This window comes from Notolabrus celidotus, chromosome 5, assembly GCF_009762535.1.
Source record: "Notolabrus celidotus isolate fNotCel1 chromosome 5, fNotCel1.pri, whole genome shotgun sequence".
NCBI lineage: Eukaryota > Metazoa > Chordata > Actinopteri > Labriformes > Labridae > Notolabrus > Notolabrus celidotus.
The window spans coordinates 37,849,913-37,874,312 of record NC_048276.1 but is presented as its reverse complement, the minus strand read 5'-3'; the positions used below and the strand labels follow the sequence as shown (position 1 = coordinate 37,874,312).

The window sequence follows — 24,400 nt, the reverse complement described above, 5'->3', positions numbered from 1 at the left end:
TATCATGCTGTGATGGATTCGCTGGAGTTCAGATATTTCAACTCTGGCCAATCATTCACGCGATTGAATTTGCGTCATCCGTGCGAATGATTTGCATCGCCCAATTTGCGCGATTCATGCCGCCAGACCACTACTCGCATCTATTCGCGTCTCCACATTCACTTTACATGTAATTTATTCGCACAATTGATTTTATTTGCGTTTGGTGTGAACGCCCCACTAGAGTTTTTTAGTATCCTGCTTAGGGATGGGACCTTTCACATTTGAACCGATACGGTACCGATACCCGGTACCTGGGAATCGGTACTGGTACTCAACGGTACCAATTTTTGGTACTTTTGTGTGTTTATGTGGTAATAAATATTAATTTAAAAAAAATCTCAAATTTGTTTAATTTAACATATTTATTTAATTTAACATGAAATGAACAGAAACAGGATTATATAGGTGATTAGATATATTAGCTGATACATGCTCATGGCGTCTAATTGCTCTTTCAGGAGTTTATCAATGAACACATGTGAACGCCTGAGGACGGGAAAAAGTCAGTTCTCCGTCTCTTTATGATAACAGGACACACAACTTACTGGTTGGGCATTCACACACACAGGAACGGTCATAAACAGGGCAGGTAGTTGGGGCCAGAGGGTCTGTCTCAACCATAGACTGTATAAAATAAACCTAATCTTCCCTCAGCTCTGTCTCGCGGTGAGTGCACGCGCCCGTCAGCTGCAGGCTCCGTTTGACACGCTCTCACACAGATGCAGAGAGCAGAGTCGTCTACCCGATCAGCCTCTGACTTTATTACAGGTCGAAAGTCTGGAAAAATCGCATATTCTTAACTCCCTCACAGTCACAATGATGCATTCAGGTACCGAAACATGGTACCGTTTGATTTTACGTGAATCGGTACTCGGTAGTACCGACGGAATTCGGTCGATACCTATAAAAGTACCGAATTCGGTACCCATCCCTAATCCTGCTTCACGTTTATTGTCACTAAAGTTAGTTGTACCTTTACCTTACCTTTTATATCTTGGCTCTTGTTGATTATCAGTAATTCTTTGTTTTGTTCTTTTATATGTGCAATACAATAAATAAATGCATTGAATAATAAATAGCATAGGTTGTAAATGACAGATTACTTCAATACTGATCATTTAGTCTATGAGTTTCTGAACTACTCTCCTAAAAACAGACTGTGTTTTAATAGAACTCAATTTACTGTCAGCATCATTAGAGCGTGACTGAAGTTCCTCCTGGTGACATCTGATTTATGAATGAGCTGTTCATGATTTCTGACAGGTGTCAAAGAGTTTTCCGTCCTGTGGTTTCATCTCAGTAAACTTCTGTCCTTCAGGTCGTGGCCAATGCAGTCGCTGCCCTCTCTGAGATCAGTGAGTCTCACCCCAACAGCAACCTTCTGGACCTCAATCCTCAGAACATCAACAAGTTGCTGACGGCTCTGAATGAGTGCACAGAGTGGGGACAGATCTTCATCCTGGACTGCTTGTCTAACTACAACCCTAAGGATGAGCGTGAGGCTCAAAGGTAGCAATCACTCAATCTTTATATGTATAGCGGCAAATCACAACAAATGTTCTCCTCAGACTCTTTCCAAACAGAGCAGGTCTAGACCGTACTCTATGTTCTATTATTAACAAAGACCCAACATCAAGACCGGATCAGATCCAGTCCCATCTTACAGACAGGACTCAGTCTGATCTCATCTTAAAGCTAGGGTTGGTAGTCTCAGAAAACCAGCATGAATTTGAATGTAGCTTTTCCTCATGACTCCGTCTAACCCCTCCCCTCCTCCCTCGGAGCTCCTCCAAAACGACGCCCCCCCGCTCACATGAACGAGCGCCGCTGATTCTCGACCATATGATGGTGACTGATTCAAAACTGGTCCTCATCAAAACATTCTCATAGTGAAAGTTAAAAACACAAACAAACATGGCTGCTGTTAGTACTCACAACTATCATGCTAGCATTATCCAGTTGTACTGGTGACACGATATCAGGAGAAAAGTTATAACACATACTGTAACAGCTCTACTGTTTGTTAAACATGTTCAGTGTAGATGTTCTTAATTCCTACAGTGTTGACGGTCAGTGAAGGCATCAGGAGAGGTATAGAGTGTGCGAGTGGGAGAGAGGAGAGGAGAAGTTCTTCATTCATTCAAACATTGATTGTTGTTTTGTTGGTTGGCGTGATCACGGATGACAGTGACCGGTTATTAAAACTCAACGTGTTCACGAATCGGCTCGTCATCACTACAGCGTCCGGACGGACGCTACAATAAATCTATATTTTCTGTAGGACTTACTGAACGTCATTAATTATTCTGCTTGTTGGTGAGAGCTTTTTAGACTCTGATCCGGACTACAGTCCTGAGCAAAGCACCTCATCAGGTCAGAGGGGACAGGCCCGAGGTCGAGCGAGAGGGGCAGTAAATAGAGTCAGGGGAAGTAGAGGCAGGAGATGGGGACTCAGAGGAGTGCACGCCGGGGAAATGTACGCGCAGGAGGAGGGCAGAACGGCTGGACGGGATATGATTGGTTTAAAATTTGGGGAGCCAAAAAACGGTGATTGGTTGGTGTTTTCCCAGGTTTACTCCGGCTGTAGAAAGCAGCTTTTTTTCACTCTTTTTTAGGAACACATTATGTATTGATTACCATCAGGACATAAAGATCATTTTAACCAGTATAACAAAAAGTGTATCTAAATCTGATTACCAACCCCAGCTTTAATCCACCATGAGCAGAGCACTTTGCAGCATTTAGCAAGTTACAGTGGCAAGGACAAACTTCCTTTAACAGACAGAAACCTCCAGCAGGACCAGACTCATGTTAGACACACATCTGTTGATACCGTGTTGGAGAGAGGGATAGAGGGAGATGAAGAGAGAGAGATAATAGTGGTGATAGTGATGTTTCTGAGATAGTCTGTGATATTTCTTGTAACTTTTCAAGTAGATGCTAAGTACAGAACTATAATGTATGCTTCTTTTTCCCTGTCAGCTCTCTTTTATCGAAAGTAACAGTGGCACTGTTTCTGAAAAATCTTGAAGGAAGCTGAATCTTTGAAATGTAAATCTCTGAAGTTGTTTGGTTTCAAGACAAGACTCTAAGACAAATATCTCTGAACCTAGACAAATAACACAAAATCCTTTACTTGGAGGGAAGTAAACATGACTTTATCAAATCGCACAAGAAGAGAGATGTATCTTAAGTCCTTGTCCAGACTTGAATCCCAGAACTTTTGTTTCACACTTAGCACTGTAACCCCTGAACATCATGGACCCTCCAGAAATATGCAATCTGACCTCCGCCTCCTCTCCTTCTAAAGCATCTGTGAGCGCGTCACTCCCCGGCTGTCTCACGCCAACTCAGCGGTGGTCCTGTCCGCCGTCAAGGTGCTGATGAAGTTCTTAGAGCTGCTGCCCAAGGACTCCGACTACTATAACACCCTGCTGAAGAAGTTATCCCCACCCCTGGTCACCCTGCTCTCCGGAGAGCCCGAGGTCCAGTATGTGGCTCTGAGGAACATCAACCTCATCGTCCAGAAAAGGTGGGAGCTCAAAATGTGGCTTTGAATTCAGTGAACAAACACTTGTAGCATTTAGATTTTAAAGCTTGAGTATAACGTGATCATTTCTGCAACTCACATTTAAACAAAGATTTCAGGAGCTTCATCTTATTCATTCTTTAAAACATCCACACTCATTTCTGTGGAGCTGTCGGCGTCAGGAAAGACTTCTTCTGTCATTGTGAATGTTTGAATGCTTTGTGTGCAGGCCGGAGATCCTGAAGCAGGAGATCAAAGTCTTCTTTGTGAAGTACAACGACCCGATCTATGTGAAACTGGAGAAACTGGACATCATGATCCGCTTGGCTTCTCAGGCCAATATTGCTCAGGTACCTTCAACACAACAAGCAAACTTTGTTAGGAGGATGATTGTGCTAAAGGGCTTCCCGTCTCCTCCATCTTTAATAATTATGGTTGAGAGAATCTAGATTTTTGGATGTGGATAAAGAGTGATTGAAAGGATTAGATTACGTTGAGTTTCAGGGTTCAGAAGAAGCACTCAGTGAGTTTTGTATTGTGTCATTTGTTCATATTTATTGAAGTGAACTAGATCTGTAGATTAATCTTTATTAATGTCAAAAGCCTAACAGTTAATAAAACTGATATACAGTTTTTAAAAAACGTCTATCACAAAGTGTTTGTGACATGATGTCTTCACCTCTATCATCTGTCTCTTTCAGGTTCTGGCTGAACTGAAGGAATACGCCACAGAGGTGGATGTTGACTTTGTGAGAAAGGCTGTGCGAGCCATCGGACGCTGCGCCATCAAAGTCGAGGTGAGATCTATTGTCAATGTTGACTCTGTGGGTGTCTCTGTGCTCTGTTAATGCTTCAGGCCTCTGCAGTCAAATCAAAGTGGTCACCTCTGATATGAACTTTTATAACCTCACTGAAAGAAGTGCTGAAATGTTCCTCTTTCCTTATCTCCTTCAGCAATCAGCTGAGCGCTGCGTCAGCACCCTGCTGGACCTGATCCAGACTAAGGTCAACTATGTGGTTCAGGAGGCTATTGTCGTCATCAGGGACATCTTCCGCAAGTACCCCAACAAGTATGTGTCCTACTGAAACCCTGAGGACTCTTTAATGATAAACTAACTCCCCAGTCTCGGACAGATACCACTGCTGGGTTTTATTCAGTTTATACATCAGGTCACAGTTTCTGCTTTGACCAGCATTTCTCCTGGTGTCCCTTTAGGTATGAGAGCATCATTGCCACACTGTGTGAGAACCTGGACTCCCTTGATGAGCCTGATGCTCGAGCTGCCATGATCTGGATTGTCGGGGAGTATGCTGAGAGGATTGATAATGCTGACGAGCTGCTGGAGAGCTTCCTCGAAGGCTTCCATGATGAAAGCACCCAGGTAGAGGTTTCTGACAAGTCTAACCTTTGTGTGGTTCAGGCCTACACAGCGTGGATTAGGACTGTACTTTGTTCATCACTGTGACATTCAAAGACAGTACCCTAAACAGTGTGCTCTCAATCACAGGTCCAGCTCACTCTGCTGACTGCCATCGTCAAGCTGTTCCTGAAGAAACCATCTGAGACCCAGGAGCTGGTGCAGCAGGTCCTCAGCCTGGCCACTCAGGTGACTCACCTTTATTTTGAAAGAAGTTGAGGTTCACGTCAGATTCATGATTTAGATGTTCAACACAAATGTCTGGTTTTGTGTTTGGATGAAGCTTCTGGTCCACTTTGTTCAACGTACCTCTCTGGAGCTTATAAAAGAAGTCTTTCCTGTCATTCTAGTTGGCAAGATGTAATTCCCAGACCCGGATTAGATTCAACAGGACACAAATAAATCTCCTTGTGTGTTGTTTTTTTCTCTACAGGACTCTGACAACCCTGACCTGCGTGATCGAGGCTACATTTACTGGCGTCTGTTGTCCACTGACCCTGTGACCGCCAAGGAGGTGGTCCTGTCAGAGAAGCCCCTGATCTCAGAGGAGACAGACCTGATTGAGCCCACCCTGCTGGACGAGCTCATCTGCCACATCGGCTCCCTGGCATCTGTGTATCACAAACCTCCCAGCGCCTTCGTCGAGGGCAGCCACGGGATCCACCGGAAACACCTTCCTGTGCAGCACAGCAGGTGGGACACAGAAACAGCAGGTCCTTCCTTATAGACCCAGAAAGAGTTTGTATTCCTTTTCACACCGTCATCGTTAGGAGACATTGTTCTGAAACAACCCCTGAGCTCAGATTGTTTGGACATATGTGAACACAGCAATCACACCCTGAAGCAGAACCAAACCAGCGAGCCGAGATCGCCTTGAAGAGGTGTTCTCGGCTATTAATGGATGCAGTAATACAGCTACAAGGCAATTTTGATTGAAACTAATAGTTGGCATAATAATAGCGATAGGCTAACATTACTCACCTTCTCCATCCAATTCAACATCAGCAGAAGATCTGGTGCTTGTGATCAGAGCAGTTAAAGCCTCTCTCATCTTTGTTTGTACACTTCTGCATTTCTGTGAGCGGTGTCCAACATTTGATTTGATGACTTTATTTCGAACATGTAAAAGTAAAAAAAATACAATTAAAAAAAAAAGCAGAAAAGAAGAAAGAGTTATTTAACAAACATGCTGATTGGATGAGACATTTGACCTCCTGCTGCTTCAAACTGAGTCATTGTGTTGTAGTGTGGCTAAACGTGTCTTGAAGCCGGTGTTTCACTGTAAATGGCAACCCAGACAACTGGCGACTTTCAGCCGAATAGTCTCTTGCAAATGCCTTCAGATTGTCATTAAAGACATACTAGATGAATATATTTTGACATTATAATAGGAAGATAAACTAAGATGCGTATGTCAGGACTCTTTCCGTGTTTCAACAGCTGCCGTCACCCATAGTCTGTATAAATAATGGACGTAGTGTCCGTGACGTCACCCATCTGTTTCTGAAGCGCTGTTTGAGGCCAATCGTCAGTGACAGCCATATTGGAAATGCTGAACTCAACATAACTGCTGTTGAGTGAGTGTGAGGTAAAGAGGCGGGCTTTGAGCCTCCTAGCCAACAGCTACAGTGTTCTCGCCTGTCAGTCAAGTCAGCTGTGCCTCTCATAATCTTAATATCTTCAAAGTTGCTGCGTTATAAAAAAATCCCCCCCTTGTACAGTGTGTGCCAATAGAGAAATGAGCTATCCAGACTACACTCGTGCTGTAAAGATCGTCTTCTTTGAATTGGTGTGTATGTGGTTTTCAGTACTTCCGGAGCCAGCCTCAAGTGGATCCTCGATGAACTGCAGTTTTTAACACTTCGGCATTGGCCTCAATTCTCCTATCCGGAAGTTGCCGCTTACTGTCACCACAACAACTGTCTGAAAGTCGCCAGATTACAGGGTCACTATTTAAATTGAAACACCGTCTCCCTGCCTTACAAAGTGTGACCAGCACATATGGCATTTGTTTACCTACGTAGTGGGAAAATTAGGCTATGACGTAATGATGTAAGGACAGCCAGGTGATTTAAAAGCAAAGTTTCTATATACACTTTGTTCCTTTCAACGTCAAGTTCAGATCCCACATCCCTTGTTTTTAGGCTCTACCTAAATATTCACAGCCTAAGAAGAGTTGCTGCTGCATAAGATGTGGATTTAAAAAACATCCCAGGCCTTATTTTATTCTCATGTTCCAAACAAACTGCTCTGGAAATCAAGATATTTGAGTGCTACATGAAGATATCAGCACTCACTGATGTTTAATAGGGAAGTGATAGTTTTCAGCTGTTTGACAGGAAACTGTGGACAGAAGATTTCACTCTGTCAGCAAACTTATTGAACAAGACTTTATTTTGACTTTATAAGAAACTGTCCACGTTATGATTGATTGTGTAAAGTCATAACTTCACAATGTTTCCTCTATCCATGAGCCTGGACAGGTACGTTTTCTCCCGTAGCATTAGGAGACGGATGATTCCCTGAACTGACTTTAAGAAACTCTGCAGGCTCGTTGTCTCTCACCAGACATTCTCCGTAGAGCTACATAATGTCAAGTCCACTCGTTTAGTAGCATTCAAGGCTGTTTCTAGTCTCTGCACATCGCTTCTACCAAGTTTGAATTAGAGTTTTACTCCCTGACACTTCAACATCAAACCTTTCCCTTGTTGTTTTTTCTATGGCAGCATTGATACAGGTGAGAGCCCTGTGAGCAGCGGGCCAGCACCTGCCATGGATCAGCCACATGTGATCCCCAGTCAGGGCGACCTGCTGGGAGACCTTCTCAACCTGGACCTGGGCCCTCCAGTCAATGTGCCCCAGGTTTCCTCCATGCAGATGGGTGCAGTGGACCTTCTAGGAGGAGGACTGGACAGTTTGGTTAGCTGCAACACACACACACACACACACACACACACACACACACACACTGCACTAATATGACTGAATAGGTCTGAAAAGTTAAATTTTATTACAACTAAAGAAGATATAGAGTTATAAAATAAAGAGGAGTTCTGATGATTTTCATTGTTAAAGGTGACATATCATGCAAAATGGACTTTTTAATGGTTCTCTACCTGAAATATGTTTCCCTGGCATGTCTACAAACCCCCCGAGAATGAAAAAAATCCATTCTGCCCCTGTTCAGATTTCTCCACCTTTCTGTAAATGTGTGTGAAACGTTTCAGTTTTCAGTGTTTTTGTTACGTCACAACAATATCCGGTCTGTCACGGAGGTCAGAGCTCGGAGCTTGTTCAGCCCATAGACTGTATAAAATACAACTCAACTTCTCCTCTGTTTTTCATTCCCTGCACACATGTGTGCTAACAAGGAGCTTAGGAGGGAGGCATGCTAGTTGTAGGCTGTCTTAATAAACACAAAGGTCGGTTTTACTCCCCACGTCTGCAGATTTGAAGATCTAGTGGATGATTTTTATTTATCATGGAAAAGTGCTAGTGCTAGTTAGCATAGCCACATAGCTACACGTTTGTAGCTGTGTACCAAGACACACGTCTACATACTGATAAATAAAACAACAAGAAACATTAAATCTGCGACCAATCCTTCAGAAAGGTCCTGCTGCAGGCGCCTCTCCGTCAGGATCAGATTCTGGATCAGATTCAGAGGGTTGAAGTAACGTGATCTCTGAGCAGCCGTGTATATTCAGCCAACATGTAAACATTAGATCAACGTGCTGGACAGCCGAGGCACATCCACTTCCTGAGGGGGCGTGGTCAGAGGGTAAACAGAGTGTTCTGAGGAGGGCTGAAGAAGAGGGTTTTTCAGGCAGACCAAAATCTGATTTCAAAGTGTTTTTTTGAGCATAAACTTTAAAGACATGTTTTGGGGACCTCTTAGACCAATATATATTGATGAAAAAAGCGTGACATGTCACCTTTAAAGGTTTTAGAGCAGATAGACTCACAGTACAGAAGGCAGAGGAGCGCAGACTGACATAAAAACATCAAACAGAGTAATGCAAGCTTCATTCACAAAATCTGTAATGAATTTGTTTTCATGATTATCAAACGCCTGTAGAGTAAGATTGTATAATGGTGTGACGACCTATCACATTCATTCTGATTTTAAATCTATAAACCATCAATTACAGTTTCTCTCTAGTATGGAGGATATTCTTATGCCATAAAGAGGAACATGTTTGAGACTTACTTTATTCTCTCAGTAAAATGATCTATTCCTAAAGGCTGATTTATACTTCTGCGTCGAATCAACGGTGTAGCCTACGTCTGGGGTCCGCTAGCTCCCGTATCTACGAAGAGGCCTACGCACGTAGCTGACGTGCACCTCCTCCAAAATGTAACTATGCGTTGAATCGACGTGGACTGCAAGCCCTGTGATTGGTCCACTCGGCGGCATTGTATTTCCTATATTTACAGCACTTCCAGGATCCCGGACATTGGCCGCACATCGGCATGTAATCATGTCTGTTTGATAAACAGCAACATGTATCAGCTGTAGATTAACAGAACACAATCTGAATCTCTGTGGAAAAATAAACAGAGATCGTAGCGGGGCTGGAAGGAGGCGACCGACTATCAGAGAGACCACACTGCCCTCAAGTGTTTTGGCTAGGGATGTCATCAATGAATGGAGTATGGATTAATTGATTGTTAAGAACTTACTGGAACACATTTTGTTGTTTGGATTTTCTCTCATGTGGAACAAACATCATGTGGTCTCATATTTGGTTCAGCTATCAGGGAGGTGTTTGAAGTTTAAAGCATGTTTCATGTGAATCAGCTGACTGAAGGTGTTGCTCACAGCGGAGACGCTCAGCTGGGGGCTGCAGCTGAGTGACAGGTCTCCACGAGCGCTTCTTTTCTCCGCCGCCGGACTGATTATGACCCGGTTATCCTCCCGGCTGACACCTGACCACGCTCACATGCTTATTTTTCTCAATAAGAACGAGTAGACAGAAAAGTGGACACTGTGAGTCTGAAATCTGTTTCTGTTCAGTTCCCTTGTTAAAGTCTGAGCCTTCACTTTTGTGACTGTATGTCCACAGAGATTATGAGCCTGCTCCACACGTTGATATTCAGTGTGTTTAACATTTTGAACACCTTAATATGATCCGTAGATATTTAATACTGTCAGTTATACACATTGTGTCATGAAGGAAAATTTGATTCAGGTGTAAAAACACATTTGGCATTGTTTTTGACATGGAAAACATTCACGTTCAATGATTAATCAATAATTGATCGTTAACTTTTCCAGAGATCCATCATATAAAATACTTGATATTTACATCCCTAGTTTCAGCTGAGAATTGCTGCGTGACACTGTCACATCGACGCACAACCCCTGCTGCGTAAGGGAGACAGAAGTATAAACCAGCCTTAAGTCTACATGTTTTGTTGTTACTCTTTGGGTTTTACTGTCATTGTTGGTACTGTATCGGTATTTAGTCTAAAACAGCATCAAATACTCCCTACCCTTATATACATGACTAAAATGTGAAGACATACTTCCAAATATTGAAAACCTTTGTCACCCTAACATCATGATTGTGAAGTATTTGTCCTCCACAGAGCTGCATTAAGCCCTGCTGTACTTGATCCTCTGTTTAAAGTTGCTTTTTTCGCTTCTTCAAGCCGCTGGAATAACCGGACCTCTTGATAACCTTGTTGCAGATTTGAAGGTCTCCTTATAAAATGTGTGACTTAACAAGCAAAGCTGCTGTTTGTCCCAGAACGTGAGGGCTCCTCTTGATGGGTTGCGGTTGCTAAGAAAGTCTCTGTCTCTGTCTTTGTTTGTATGTTTGGTCTGTGATGTTTGGATGCTGTCTTTGGGGGCCTCTCTTCTCTCCTGTAGCTGGGGGGAGACCTGGGCGGAGGTGTTGGGGGAAGTCCAGCAGTAAGTCCAGCCCTTCTGTTTGGCGGTCTGCCTGTCTGCATGCTGCATGCTTACTCAATTTAACCCATCACACTCTCAAACCAAACCTTGTCAAGTTTGTACCAAGATTGTAAACCTTGTTTTTCTGCACTCAGATATCTCCAGATAAAGGACCACACACACTTTATACAGATCTGAGCCAACTTTCACTCTCACACATTTCAGTCTGGCTGCTAACCTCATATCATCCCAGAGACTAAGACCAAACTGTGCTCAGAAATAAACTGAATTCTTTGATGTAGCATTTTCTGATTATAGGAAAGGATGTGTAGTTTGACAAAAGACACCATGAGATAATAATAATAATAATAATAATAATAATAATAATAATAATAATAATAATAATAATAATAATAATAATAATAATAATAACATAATAATAATAGTAGTAATAATAATAATAATAACAATAATGGTAATAATAATATAATATACTCTTTATTTACAGGGCACAAAAACTATGTTACAAAGTGCTTTACAACACCTCAAAGGACATGTGCAAAATAAAGAGCATTTTAAAAGACCAAACAGTTAGTGCAAGTGTCATAACTATTAAAAGAACATGAAATCATACAAATAAAATAAAAGCAGAACCCTGTGCAGGCCACCGTGATCAAATAAAATCGGATAATGCTCTCCTATAAAAGTACATTTTGAGCGATGACTTAAAGGAGAGCTCAGACACCGCCAACCTGATTACCTCGGGCAGTTCAGTCCACAGCTGTGGAATGAACTGCCCGACTGAAAACGCCTCATCCCCCTGTGTTTTCAGACAAGCTTTTGGGACCAAAAGTAGCTCTTTGCCCGAGGATGGCAGATTCACATTGGAATGTATGGAGATAAAAGGTCAGAGATAAAACTGGGGTTGAGACCGTGTTGTGCTTTAAAAGTAAAAATCTTAAAATCAATTCTAAAACGTACGGGCAGCCAGTGTAGAGAAGCTCAAACAGGCGTGATGTGGTCATATTTCTTGGTTCTGGATAAAAGCCTGGCAGCTGAGCTCTGTATAGCATGTAAAATAATCTGTGTCTTTAAAAGTAAAAAAAAAATTGTATTTTTGAAATATTTCTAAGATAATAAAACATGACTGTAAGAGTTTTGTGATACTGTTTTCAAAATGAAGGTTGTTATCAAACCAAATGCAGAGATCACAGTTCAGATCTGACTACAGTCATTACAGTGGATCTGTCCCTACAGATCAGAGAGTAGGGCTGCTATGAACACAGGGCTTTGTCTCATCCTACTGTAGTCTATGCTCATCATACCTTTGTTGGCTAAAACACACCAAACCAGGGAAACACACATTCACCTCTCCTCCCTCTCTCTGTCTGTGGCTTTAGCTAATCTTTAATGTTGCTGTAATTCAGACGATGTTTTCCTTTGTATCTGACAACAGTGTTATAATGGTCTCTGTTTTGGCATGGCTTCAGGTTGCTTTTGTGATTGTGTTTTTAGGTTTTTAGCAAACTGTGAAATGGTCAGTGATGCTTATTTTAATCCTGGTCACTTACAATGTGTGTGTGTTTGTGTGTGTGTGTGTATTTGCTTCAGGTGGGACAAAACTTCATCCCCTCATCTGTCCCGAGCACATTTGCTCCGTCACCCACACCAGCACCTCCAGCTGCCAGCAGCGGCCTCAATGACCTGTTTGAGCTCTCCACAGGCATGGCCAACACCACCGGAGGCTACGTGGTCCAGAAAGCTGTGAGTTCACTGAACCTTCAATTTTCTGAAACAATAAACTCACATGGCTGTGTGGTCAGTGAAGGTAGCAATGAACATAGACATAGAGCTGTGCCAAAACACAAAGCTCAGTGTCCTTTACATTCAGCAGATTTAATGTTTCTGCAGGGATGACAGTGCAAAGTGAATCATGTACGACACAAGGAGCTGCAGGAAATATTTCAACCACATAAATGTGTGTCTGTTTTTAAGCACCAGTGAGAGGACCAGCTGCAGATCCACTTACAGTAATTGTATCACCAGTTTTAAGGTTTATTGAATAAAATAAACTGCTGTGTGTTTTGTAGCAACATGAGATGAGAAGAAGAACTCAAAGAAGATAACAGCAGAAATACGTCTCTCCTCTGCTGTAACATTTTAATGTAGGAGAGTATATTAACAAGTGAAGTAGAGATTCAGATTCAGATTCAGACAACTTTATTGATCCCAAAAAGGGCAATTCATGTATCACTTACCATACAACAATTAACATTTACAACACATCCATCATATATACATGCTACAAGTCAAGCTGTACATGAGACCAGAGGGTCTGTGAAGGACAGCAATACGTTCATTTAGTTTATATGAAGTGTGATAACTAACAGTAAGATAAGACAAAGATTAAAAGACAATATAATCTACTTTGACATACCAATGTTATTTAAAATGACTAAAAGGACTACCGTCTGAGTTTAAAAGCCAGATAACAGACGGGATAGAAGATTTGGAGTAACGATTGGTTCTCCTCAAGGGTGCATAAAAACAGTGAGCTGAAAGCATCAGTACGAACTTGGTAGAGAGAACATTTAATGGCTGGCCGATAATGTTTTTAGCTTTCTTCACTACCTGATTCTCCCAGAGGGAACACAAGTCTCTTTGTTTGAGTCCCTTGATCTTGGAGCAAACCTTTACACCGCTCTGCAGACTGTTCTTCTCCTAAATGAGTGATCCATTGAACCAGTAGGTAAAAGAAAAGGTTAAAATACTTTCAATAAAAGAACAATAAAAGTCACTTCAAATCCTCATACTGACATTAAAAGAGTTCAGCTTCCTCAGCAGGTAAATCCTCTGCTGGCTTCTTTTGACGATAGACTCCATGTTGACATCAAACTTCAATTTAGAATCAAACACAGTTCCAAGATATTTGTATGACTCGACAGTCTGTACATGTTCCCTGTGAATGACACTAACTGTGTGCTCAGTATTGTGTCTGAAATCAATAATCATATCCTTAGATTTGGAGACATGAAGGTCTAGGTAGCTGTCATCACACCATTTAACAAAGTCAAGTAAAGCAGGACCATGGTCAGACTGTCCTCTTGTAGCTGCTCCATGGTTCAGTCATCAGGAAACTTAACAAGGAACCTGTTCTCATGCAAAGACCTGCAGCTGTCGGTGTACATGATAAACAGCAATGGTGACCGCACACATCCTTGAGGTGAACCTGTGTTAGATATACACTGCGTGCACAATTATTAGGCACGTGAGTATTTTTGTGAATATGTTAAAAACTATGTTAACAGTCGTTTTACAATTTGTCAAGAAGTCAGATAGTGAATGTATTTCTTCAACTGTGTGGTTAAAATGATGCTTTTCAAATTATGTTGGACTGGCCTGCCTGCTCACCTGATCTCAACCTGACTGAGAACTTGTGGCAAGAAATACAGCTCAAAAGAGCATCTTTGGAAAGTCATACAAGGTACAGCTCACAGAGTCAGCAGAGAAGTCATCAGAAAATAAATCAGTTTACAGTGACCTCTGACCCTCACTGAAAGAAAAGGAGGTTATATTGGACATTTGAGAAACACTTTAGATTGTAAATGTTTCAAAGACATTAACAGTTTTATTTTGTAACAAATGTAAAGAAAACTGTTGTTTTTGTTGAAGTTTGAATACAGTTGTAGTAAATATTATTATTTTCAATCAACGGAACGTTTAAAACGGTGACTAGTTTTTAATTTTTACAAGTTATATGCTCTTATCACCAACTTGCATAATAATTTGTCACGCTCATTTCTGTAGATTCTGCATTTATTTAAAAATACAGCCAACGTAATTTGAAAAGCATCATTTTAACCACACAGTTAAAGAAATATATTCACTATCTGACTTCTTGACAAATTTGAAAACGACTGTTGATATAGTTTTTAAAATATTCACAAAAATACTCACGTGCCTAATAATTGTGCACGCAGTGTACATGTCTTGGACATTTGTGTATTCACAAAGACCTGCTGGACTCTCCCAGTAAGAACATTTAAAATCAGCATAAGCAGCTGGTCCGAGAGCTTAAAATGGGATGCCAGATGCTCCATTAAGATGTGAGGCTGCATCTCATTAAAAGCAGAAGAGAAGTCTGCTAATAAAAGTCTGGCATGAGTTCCAGGTTTTTCTCAAAGTACATTATTTAGGTTAAAAAGTTTGGCATCATCTTAGACTGGCTGGTAAGCAAATGCTTGCAGATATATTTAAGATGTCATTGCATAGAACAAAGCAGTGTTCCTGCACATGGTCTAAAAGTGTCATATGTACGCTCTCTGCAGAATACATCAGTACTTTGTCTTCCCAGGTGTGGCTGCCGGCAGTTAAAGCCAAGGGGCTGGAGATTTCCGGCACCTTCTCTCGTCGTCAGGGTCACATGTATATGGACATGAGCTTCACCAACAAGGCCCTGCAGCACATGACCGACTTTGCAGTTCAGTTCAACAAGAACAGGTCAGTGAGAAGACATGAACCACCACATTCTGTAAAGCTGTGTATCAGTCTGCCTCAGACCTCATAAAGTAACTAAATGCATGCTCTGACAGCCAGCAGTGACCTGTGTGTTTATTTGTTCCACATAGTTTTGGGATGATTCCTACCAGCCCCCTGCCTGTTCACACTCCACTGATGCCCAGCCAGAGTATCGAAGTCTCTTTGCCTATCAACACAATCGGTCCGGTCATGAAGATGGACCCACTCAATAATCTGCAGGTAATTCAGAAATGCTATCAACTGGTGGTCACATGGATACAGAGCTCATATAGGAACCTGGTGTTGAGACTTGAGCCTGGTTTATATTAGGGATGGGCATTTCAAGCCAAAATAACATCCGATAATCATTGGCATCTATTTGACGATTATTCAATTCTTTTCCTGCATTCACAGCACTTCCTGAATTGCTGCTCGGCTGTGTATTTCATCTCCTCACACGTCTCCTCTCTATTCTTCCCTGTGATGTCATGTCTGTATGATAAACAGCAACATGTATCAGCTCTAAATTATTCATTGCTTATTAAGGCTGGGGTTGGTAGTCAGATTTAGATCCACTTTTTGTTCTACTGGTTAAAATGATCTTTCTGTCCTGATGGTAATCAATACATAATGTGTTCTTAAAAAAGAGGTAAAAAAAAGCTGCTATCTACAGCTGGAGTAAACCTGGGGAAACACCAACCAATCCCTGCCATCAGGAGCCAAATGATGAAACCAATCAAATCCCGTCCTGCCGTTCTGCCCGCCTCCTGCAGAGCGTACATTTCATGTTTGTTTGTGTTTTTAACTTTCACTATGAGAATGTTTTGGTGTTTTCTTACCGCTGAGTGAGACATGAGTTGACGTAGTGCAAAACACAAACCATGTGCTGAGGACCGGTTTTGAATCAGTCACCATCATATGGTCGCGAATCAGCGGCGCTCATGCATGTGAGCGGGGGTGTCATTTTGGAGGAGCTCCGAGGGGAGGGGGGAGGGGTAAGACATAGTCCTGAGGAAATGCTACATTCAAATTCATGCTAGTTTTCCGTGACTACCAACACTAGCTTTAAGGCTGTAGTGCTCATGTCCACGTCGACCACTGCCGTGAAGGGTCGACGCTGAAGTATAAACCAGGCTTAAATTCTGTCAGTTAAAACAAAACAGTTCGTCCTGTTGAGCAGGAAATGAAAACCTTTCTGCTTGACTTTGTAACTTCTATGTTCAGATCTCAGCAACATCAAGACATGAAGTATTTATCTGAGGTCAAATCCACATCTTCTTTGCTCTCTTGTCCACAGGTGGCTGTGAAGAACAGCATCGATGTCTTCTACTTCAGCGTACTCATTCCTCTCAATATATTCTTCGTTGAAGATGGGAAAATGGGTATGACATTTCAAATCGTTATTAGATGACTTCACGCCGTCATTTTGACACCATTACACTTTATCTTTTACAACAACTGAAAACAGTTTGATATGACACTTCAGAAAGCTGTGAGCTGTGTGACTTATCTGAACAACACATTCTGAGCATGAAGCTCCAATAAACATCAACCATCTTATAATACCAGAAAGTCTCTGTTTGAGATGTCAAGTATTGACAGGTTGTTTGTTTTCTTCTGTAGAGCGACAGGTGTTCCTGGCTACCTGGAAAGACATTCCCAATGAGAACGAGCTCCAGTACCAGATAAAGGAGTGCCACTTAAATGCAGGTAGGAGAGCTTTTGATGATCTCAAATGATCTTTTGGGATGAGTAAAGTTGATGACTGTTGGATTTATGGGTTCATGTTTGAATCTCCTTAACATGTCTGGACCTTCTTCTGCTAAAGTAATGTCCCTGTCACACCTTGACGATTTAGCCAGCGTTATCCCGACGTATCAGAATGCCTCTAAAACGCTGACATACGCTGAATTATCAATGTTTTTTTCAATGTTGGGCGTATACATAGCTTATCCTTAACTTATGCCCAACTATAGTCCACTTGTTCAAAGCGTGCGGCAGTGTAATAAAGGTGTGTGTTATTAAAAACTCTGCAGTCTCTCTTTGTAAGAACATGATGAGTCGTGGAGAGTGTCAGAGGAGTGAAACCAGCAGGAACACAGCCTCTGATCTTTACAACAAGTTACACTTATTGACTGCAGTGCTTTCTAAAACATCACATTTTGAACTTCATTGAATTCAACAACAGCAGCTTTATCATTGAACTCCACCAGACTCTGACATGCTGGCTTCAGCTTCTGTTTCAGAGGCTCTGCTGTTTGACACTGAGTGAGGGCTCCAAGGCTTCTCACACTCACACACACGCAGACACACAGCTCTACATATGTGAGCGTGTGTCCAGCGTGCTTCAGCGTGCTCTTAACTTATACAAAACATACCTAGAACTTATGCGATGTTCGCCAGCATACTCGCTCATTTTTTTATACGCCGGCATACACTGGCTAAATCGTCAAGGTGTGACAGGGTCATAGATATAATATTTATAGGTATGGATGAAATTACACCTTCTCTGCTCACTTATGGGTGGTGTGTTGTCACTAAATGAAACCTTCTTTTAAGATTATCTAAGACATTTTCTAATTTCCTCGTTGTTGTAGGGCTTTTTTTTTTATAAGCAGAACCATATTTACACTTGCACTTGTTGCTGGCTTGAGTGCATTTTCTACTTTCCCCTGTTCAGAACTCATAATTATCTAATATTAAACCTAACACTTCTGATCAGTTTATTGAGCCTGCACAGTGACAAGGACAATAGGAGGTAACCAAACCTAAAGACAGTCCTTTTTTTAAACAAACAATCATTTTTCTGATGTTCCTGATGTTCCTATACAGAGTAAATATGTATGAAGAGCCACAGACCAACCTAAGTGACTGTAGTAAACATGCAGATAAGCAGACGTTATCAGACAGCAATGATCACGATGTACAGTGGTGGAAAAAAGACACCCCATGCATTTGTGAAATATTGCATTAAAAATCCCTCTTAGGTCTTAAAGTGCAATTTATTTTTGTACAGTCACAGCCAAAATACTAAACAAATCCTAAAATAGACATTAAAACTTAAAAGGGGGGGCGCTGGTGGCCTAGTGGTCTAAGCACCCCACATACAGAGGCTACAGTCCTTATCGCAGAGGTCGCCGGTTCGACTCCCGATAGGTTGATCATTTCCTGCATGTCTTCCCCTGCTCTCTACTCCCCACATTTCCTGTCTCTCCTCAGCTGTCCAATCAAATTAAGGCAAAAAGCCCAAAAGTATAACTTAAAAAAAAAACAACTTAAAAGTGAATGGTTCCATAAAAATACATAAGACATTTGGAGTGTTGGGTCATTTTGGCACCAGTGATATACTAATGAAGGTCATGCTTTTTATGAAAAGACACAATTTTTGGAGCCGTGCTTCATGTCTATATCAAGCCAGCACATTTGAAAGTTCTTCAGAGACAAAAATGGCTAAAACAAGGAACCCACATGCTCCCTTCTGCACGTGCTCTGTTCCGTCAAGGTCAAGATAATGCCCCTTGTGGCTATAGAGCGTCTTAGATACCCCTTTTCGACCGAGGCAGTTTCAGGGCCAGTTTGGAGCTGAAGCTCAATTGAGAACCATTTAGTTCATGGAAGATCCACTTGAGGCTGACTCTGGAAGTACCGGAAACCACATACACACAAATTCATAAAAGCCGATCTTTACAGCAGAAATAAACATGTTTACAGCCTGGTTCAAAAATCAAGTGAAGTCTGGATAGCTCATTTCTCTATCGGCACACACTGTACAGGGGGTGAATTTTTTCTAACGCTGCAATTTCAAAGATATTAAGATTACAAGTCTTCCAATGAGAGGCACAGCTGACTTGATTGACAGGCGGGAACACTGTAGCTGTTGGCGAGGAGGCTCAAAGCCCGCCTCTTTACATCACAATCGCTCGACAGCAACAATATGGCTGCCGCCGACAAGTGGCCTCAAAACAGCGCTTCAGAAACAGACACCACTGTATTCTACAGAATAATACTAACATTTAGATGTTGACTTTTGATCAGGCAGCCTCCAGAGTACTCCATCAAATGTTTACCACAAACCCTGTCCAGACTTTCTCCTCCTCTTCCAGCTCCGACTCATAAAAATCTCTTCACTTTTCTCTCTTTTCTTTCCACACCTGCATGCCTAACTTTGGATACTCCAACATGTCCTCTTTCTCTGTAACAGAGGAGCTTCTCCAACCTGTGCAGATTGGTGCCGCTGTGATCCTGACAGCAGGATGGCTCATGTACCCACAGTGTTTCTTCTCCATAGAGTGCCCCAGTACCCCCACAGCAGCCTGTGGCAGACCCTCATAGAGCTAATCCCTGTCAAATCCTTGATGAACTTGTTTCCTGTAGTGTTTTTATTAGATCATGTGCTCATTAGTGTTAGTATGTTTAGAGGTTAGAGTGCTTCAGCCTTCTACCTTTGCGTGTTCATGGTCCTTTCTCTTTGTTATGTAGTTAGATTACAATCCGAAGTGTCAAGGTGTGTTAACCCACATTTCGGTCTTGCAGACACGGTGTCAGGAAAGCTACAGAATAACAACATCTACACCATTGCCAAGAGAAACGTAGAAGGCCAAGACATGCTGTACCAGTCTCTCAAACTGACTAATGGGATCTGGATCCTGGCTGAGCTTCGCATTCAACCTGGAAACCCCAACTACACGGTACCCAACAAGTTCCATTCAGTTCTAATGTGTTACTATGATATGGTACAAAAGAAAGTACTTCTATGTGTTTCTGTGCAAATCTTGTGTTTAATGACTTTTTAATGGAGAAAAGATTGAAGATTTATGAACATAAATTACTCTTTAATGTAAGAGTTGACAACTGACAAGCAGGCTATATAAAAAATCCTGTCTTGATGTTGGGTCTTTATCAATGATAGAACACAGAGTACGGTCTAGACCTGCTCTGTTTGTAAAAGCATCTTGGGATAACATTTGTTGTGATTTGGCGCTATACATATAAAGATTGATTGATTGATTGATTGAATGAAAAAGAAATGTACATTTAAAATAAACACTTTGTACTTGTGCCCTAATGAAAGAGATAAGCGCCAAGTGAGGACCCCCTCCAACAGCACCTTTGGCCCCCTGATACACTACTAGTCAAAAGTTTGGACACACCTTCTCATTCAATGCTTTTTATTTATTGTAATTATTTCCAACATTGTAGATTAATACTGAAGACATCAAAACTATGAAATAATCTGGTTTCACCATAATCTGGATTACAACAGTAGGCAAATAGGACTATCCATTGTGTACTAACCCTACCTCTGAACAACACAACTGATGGTCTCAAACACATTAAGAAGGCAAGTCATTCTACAAATGAACTCTTGACAAGGCTCATGTTCATTAGAAACCATTCCAGGAGACCACTTCATGAAGCAGACTGAGAGAATACCAAGAGTGTGCAAAGCTGTCATGAAGGAAAAAGGGGGCTACTTTACAGAATCTAAAATATAAAACAGATTCTGCTTTGTTTAACACTTTTTGGTTCATTCAATAATTCCATATATGTTCTTTCATAGTTTAGATGTCTTCAGTATTAATCTACAGTGTTTACAATCATTACAATAAATACAAACCCTTTAATGAGAAGGTGTTTCTAAACTTTGACTGGTAGTGTTTGTTTCCATACCAATACTATCAAAAGGTCCTTTATTAAGTTAGGCCCCTGGCACATGAAACCTTATTGAGGTTTTGATAATTCAGGACTCTAGGCAATAAATGTTTTCTTAATTTATACATTTATGATCTACCCTGCTATCCAAACTCCATTGAAAATATCCTAAAATGTTTTTCTTACTTATAAAAAAAGATCAATCAATCAATCTTTATTTGTATAGCGCCAAATCACAACAAACGTTATCTCAAGACTCTTTTACAAACAGAGCAGGTCTAGACCACTCTATGTCAAATTATGAACAGAGACCCAACACCAAGACAGGATAAGACTCAGTCTGACCCCACCTTAATCCACCATGAGCATTGCACCTCACAGTATTTAGTTAGTTACAGCGGAGAGGACAAACTTCCTTTAACAGGCAGAAACCTCGAGCAGAACTAGGCTCATGTTAGACAGACATCTGCCTCCACCGAAGATATACATTTTTAATATAAAGCAGAGAAAATATCCCCACTTGGAGGAGCTGTATCCAGAGGACAAGCTTATTTCAACGTTATTATTGAAAGATTGGCTTCAGTACTTAAAATCAACTCCAGGACTTGTCCTCTGATCTTAACACCGTCTTGTCCTTAACTTCAGACCAGCTTGCTAGTTTTCCCCATTTTGGTTTTAAAAGAATAATAAATTAAAAAAACACATGCAAGCTTGAAAATTAGAGATAATCTTTAATGTATAAATGTTTTAAATATTAAATGGTATGTCTAATAATGTCACACTGTAATGATCAAAGGTTTTTCCCCATAAGACTAAGTACTAAATCAAATGTGAAGAGAAGCGTCCCTGGTTACGTGTCAGTAAAGCACTTTAAAGACAGATTTGATTCGCTTTCTTTAAATCATCCAGCAGGAGTAGACGTTTACGAGTGATGGCGTCTCTCATAGTTTGTTCTCTTTTGTCCCACAGCTGTCTCTCAAGTGTCGGGCCCCGGAGGTTTCTCAGTACGTCTACCAAATGTACGACACCGTGCTGAAGAACTGACCTGCTCTACAATTTAGCATCTCTGCTTCGTCCTGACATCCAGTAGCAGTGTTTTTTTTGTTTTCTGCAGTTAACTGCCAAAACGAGGGAATCCAAACGGTGAAGCTGGATAAACTAGAATTTTAATATTGGGGCCATTTTTGTCACTTAACAGAAATGTTTTCTGGGTGACCACCACGCTGTACTTCTGTATTTTGTGCTGAAATCAAACGGTACAAACACTGTTGTGCTTCCTTTCTTTTGGCGGTTAAAAGCATCAGTGAATCCCTTTAGTCCACCGCCTATCTCAATGATATGTACCCATGAAAAGAAGTCAACCATTCCATCCTTAACTTAGTGTCTTAATGTTGTAAAGATGTGACCAAGAGGAAAGACAACCCTATTTCCATGAAGCCATTGTTTCATTATTTTGTACTGTGTGCTGCTCTCTCTTCTTCTGGTTGGGATTTATTGTTTATACTCATCAGATGAACAAACTGAACAACTCAAGTGTTCATTCATTCCTTTTGCTTTTAATGTGTGAAGAGTTGAACTCAACAATGCTGTTTTTTCTGTCCTACTAAGGGTTTTCCCTTTAGGACTTACAGTTTTTAAGAGACATCAGAAAATGACAAATATCCACCATGTTAACCTGATGCCTATTTTCCTGTTGTGACTTAATCAAAGCTTCTTTTCTTAAAAAAATTAAAACAATTTTAGCAAAATCATTGCTTTTTCCCCTTAAGTATAAAACATTGTACTGCAATAGAAAAAATACAAAAACAGAAACATAGAGGAGATATTATAGAGCCATGACAGCTTCTTAAGCCCGGCATGTCATTGTTGTTTCCCACCTGATAAAGCAAACATGTGGCTCTCCATTACATAAACATTTGAAGTGCTGGATTTTTTGTCAGGTGTGTAAGATGACATGTTTCTAAATGAGTAAAAAACAAACAAACAAATAAAAAACTGGTAAACAAGGAAGCTAAATTTATCGTACGGTCTAGAGAGGATATTTTAGTGGACCTCTCCTGGCATAAAAAAAGAGCTCCATCTATGAAGCTATAAATGTATGCTACATAAATGTAACACTCCAGATAATTATGGTAAAGCAGAGAGAGGTGAATCATCAGAACAGAATAGACGACTCTAATTTTTAACATTTGACGTACCTTTAAACCACTTTACAAACTGCAGCAGCTTTGGATCTCATGTTCACACACCAGTACCACTCCCTTTTAAGAATTGCACATTTGTTTCACGTGAAATGTAGTTTCACAAAAGCCCCGGCCAGTCTCACACCACAGCTGTACACGGCCTTGTACACCCTGTTTTATCATTCCTATTTATTGTACATCTACCTCTTTGTGTTTCCTTTTTTCCGGCTTTGTTGTCGCTTCAATTCTGTAATGTGATTTTAACGTTTCCACTTTTGAAGCCACTGTTTTTCCTTTTTTCCATTCCATTGTTTTCAGCTCTGTCTTAACCTGTGGCCAGTCACCCAGACCAATCACAGGACCAAGCACACATGCAAATGAAATGCCAAGCTTATGTTATAGTGCCCCAGTGTCAATATAACCCTCTAATGTTGGCGTTGTCTGTGCTGTAGAACAATTAAGTGTCTACACTCTAAGGCCAAGAGTTGCTTAAATACAGTTTAGACATGTGATGGTGTAACTTGTGTAGCTTATTCATTCAAATGTTTTGGTATTACCTTGAAAATGAAATGCCTTGCTTCTATCTATTAAACAGAAAAGGCTTATCAATGTATCATGGTGTGTTGGTGACACTATTTTTCTATGTGAAGTGAAAAAAAAAACAAATGTCTGCATGAGCCAACTGTCCATCTTAACGCTTTATTCACACTCTAATCTACACTCCGTCTCTGTTGAACATTTCATATAGTCTCAATAAGGCATTGTTTCAAGCACTCTCACAATAGAGGTCTACACCAGTATTGTTGAAAGCAATAGGGAATGTATTCAGACAGTTACGATACCATCAAACTAATTGGAAAATATCAAGTGTCACTGCTGTAAGCCTGTTGTTTATGATTTGTCACTGTCCCAGTACAACGTCTAATGTCAATAAAATGTCAAGCATATTCTGAATCACCATGTGCTTAGAAATATCATTTAAGGAGGAGAAGCAACAATCAGAGTGTTGCACCTGAGAAAGTAAAGATAAACACCACCTACTCACCACATCACCATTTGCCTTCAACAACCCATCTCTTCCTCAAAGCTAAACATTCTCAGTTTGTTTCCCACAAATATCTTTAAAAAACACCACACAAAGATGAAGTCATCATATCAGCTT

General features: G+C 41.0%; 1 protein-coding gene across 2 annotated transcripts in view; it reads left to right on the top strand.

Moving 5' to 3' along the window:
* Positions 1-24,192, top strand: part of LOC117812224 (AP-2 complex subunit beta) — a 35,042-nt gene extending 10,850 nt beyond the window's left edge. The window contains exons 6-22 of one of the 2 annotated variants that reach the window (XM_034682863.1): positions 1,361-1,551; positions 3,353-3,574; positions 3,801-3,921; positions 4,273-4,368; positions 4,526-4,641; positions 4,788-4,953; positions 5,080-5,178; positions 5,423-5,682; positions 7,716-7,908; positions 10,865-10,906; positions 12,497-12,649; positions 15,240-15,385; positions 15,514-15,643; positions 16,701-16,785; positions 17,027-17,113; positions 19,937-20,091; positions 22,025-24,192. In XM_034682863.1, coding sequence (XP_034538754.1) covers positions 1,361-1,551; positions 3,353-3,574; positions 3,801-3,921; positions 4,273-4,368; positions 4,526-4,641; positions 4,788-4,953; positions 5,080-5,178; positions 5,423-5,682; positions 7,716-7,908; positions 10,865-10,906; positions 12,497-12,649; positions 15,240-15,385; positions 15,514-15,643; positions 16,701-16,785; positions 17,027-17,113; positions 19,937-20,091; positions 22,025-22,099 — 2,337 coding nt within the window. In that variant the 3' untranslated portion in view covers positions 22,100-24,192. The remainder of the gene's footprint in view (positions 1-1,360; positions 1,552-3,352; positions 3,575-3,800; positions 3,922-4,272; positions 4,369-4,525; positions 4,642-4,787; positions 4,954-5,079; positions 5,179-5,422; positions 5,683-7,715; positions 7,909-10,864; positions 10,907-12,496; positions 12,650-15,239; positions 15,386-15,513; positions 15,644-16,700; positions 16,786-17,026; positions 17,114-19,936; positions 20,092-22,024) is intronic. The other variant, XM_034682864.1, reaches the window with a different exon arrangement.
* Positions 24,193-24,400: the final 208 nt, after the last annotated feature.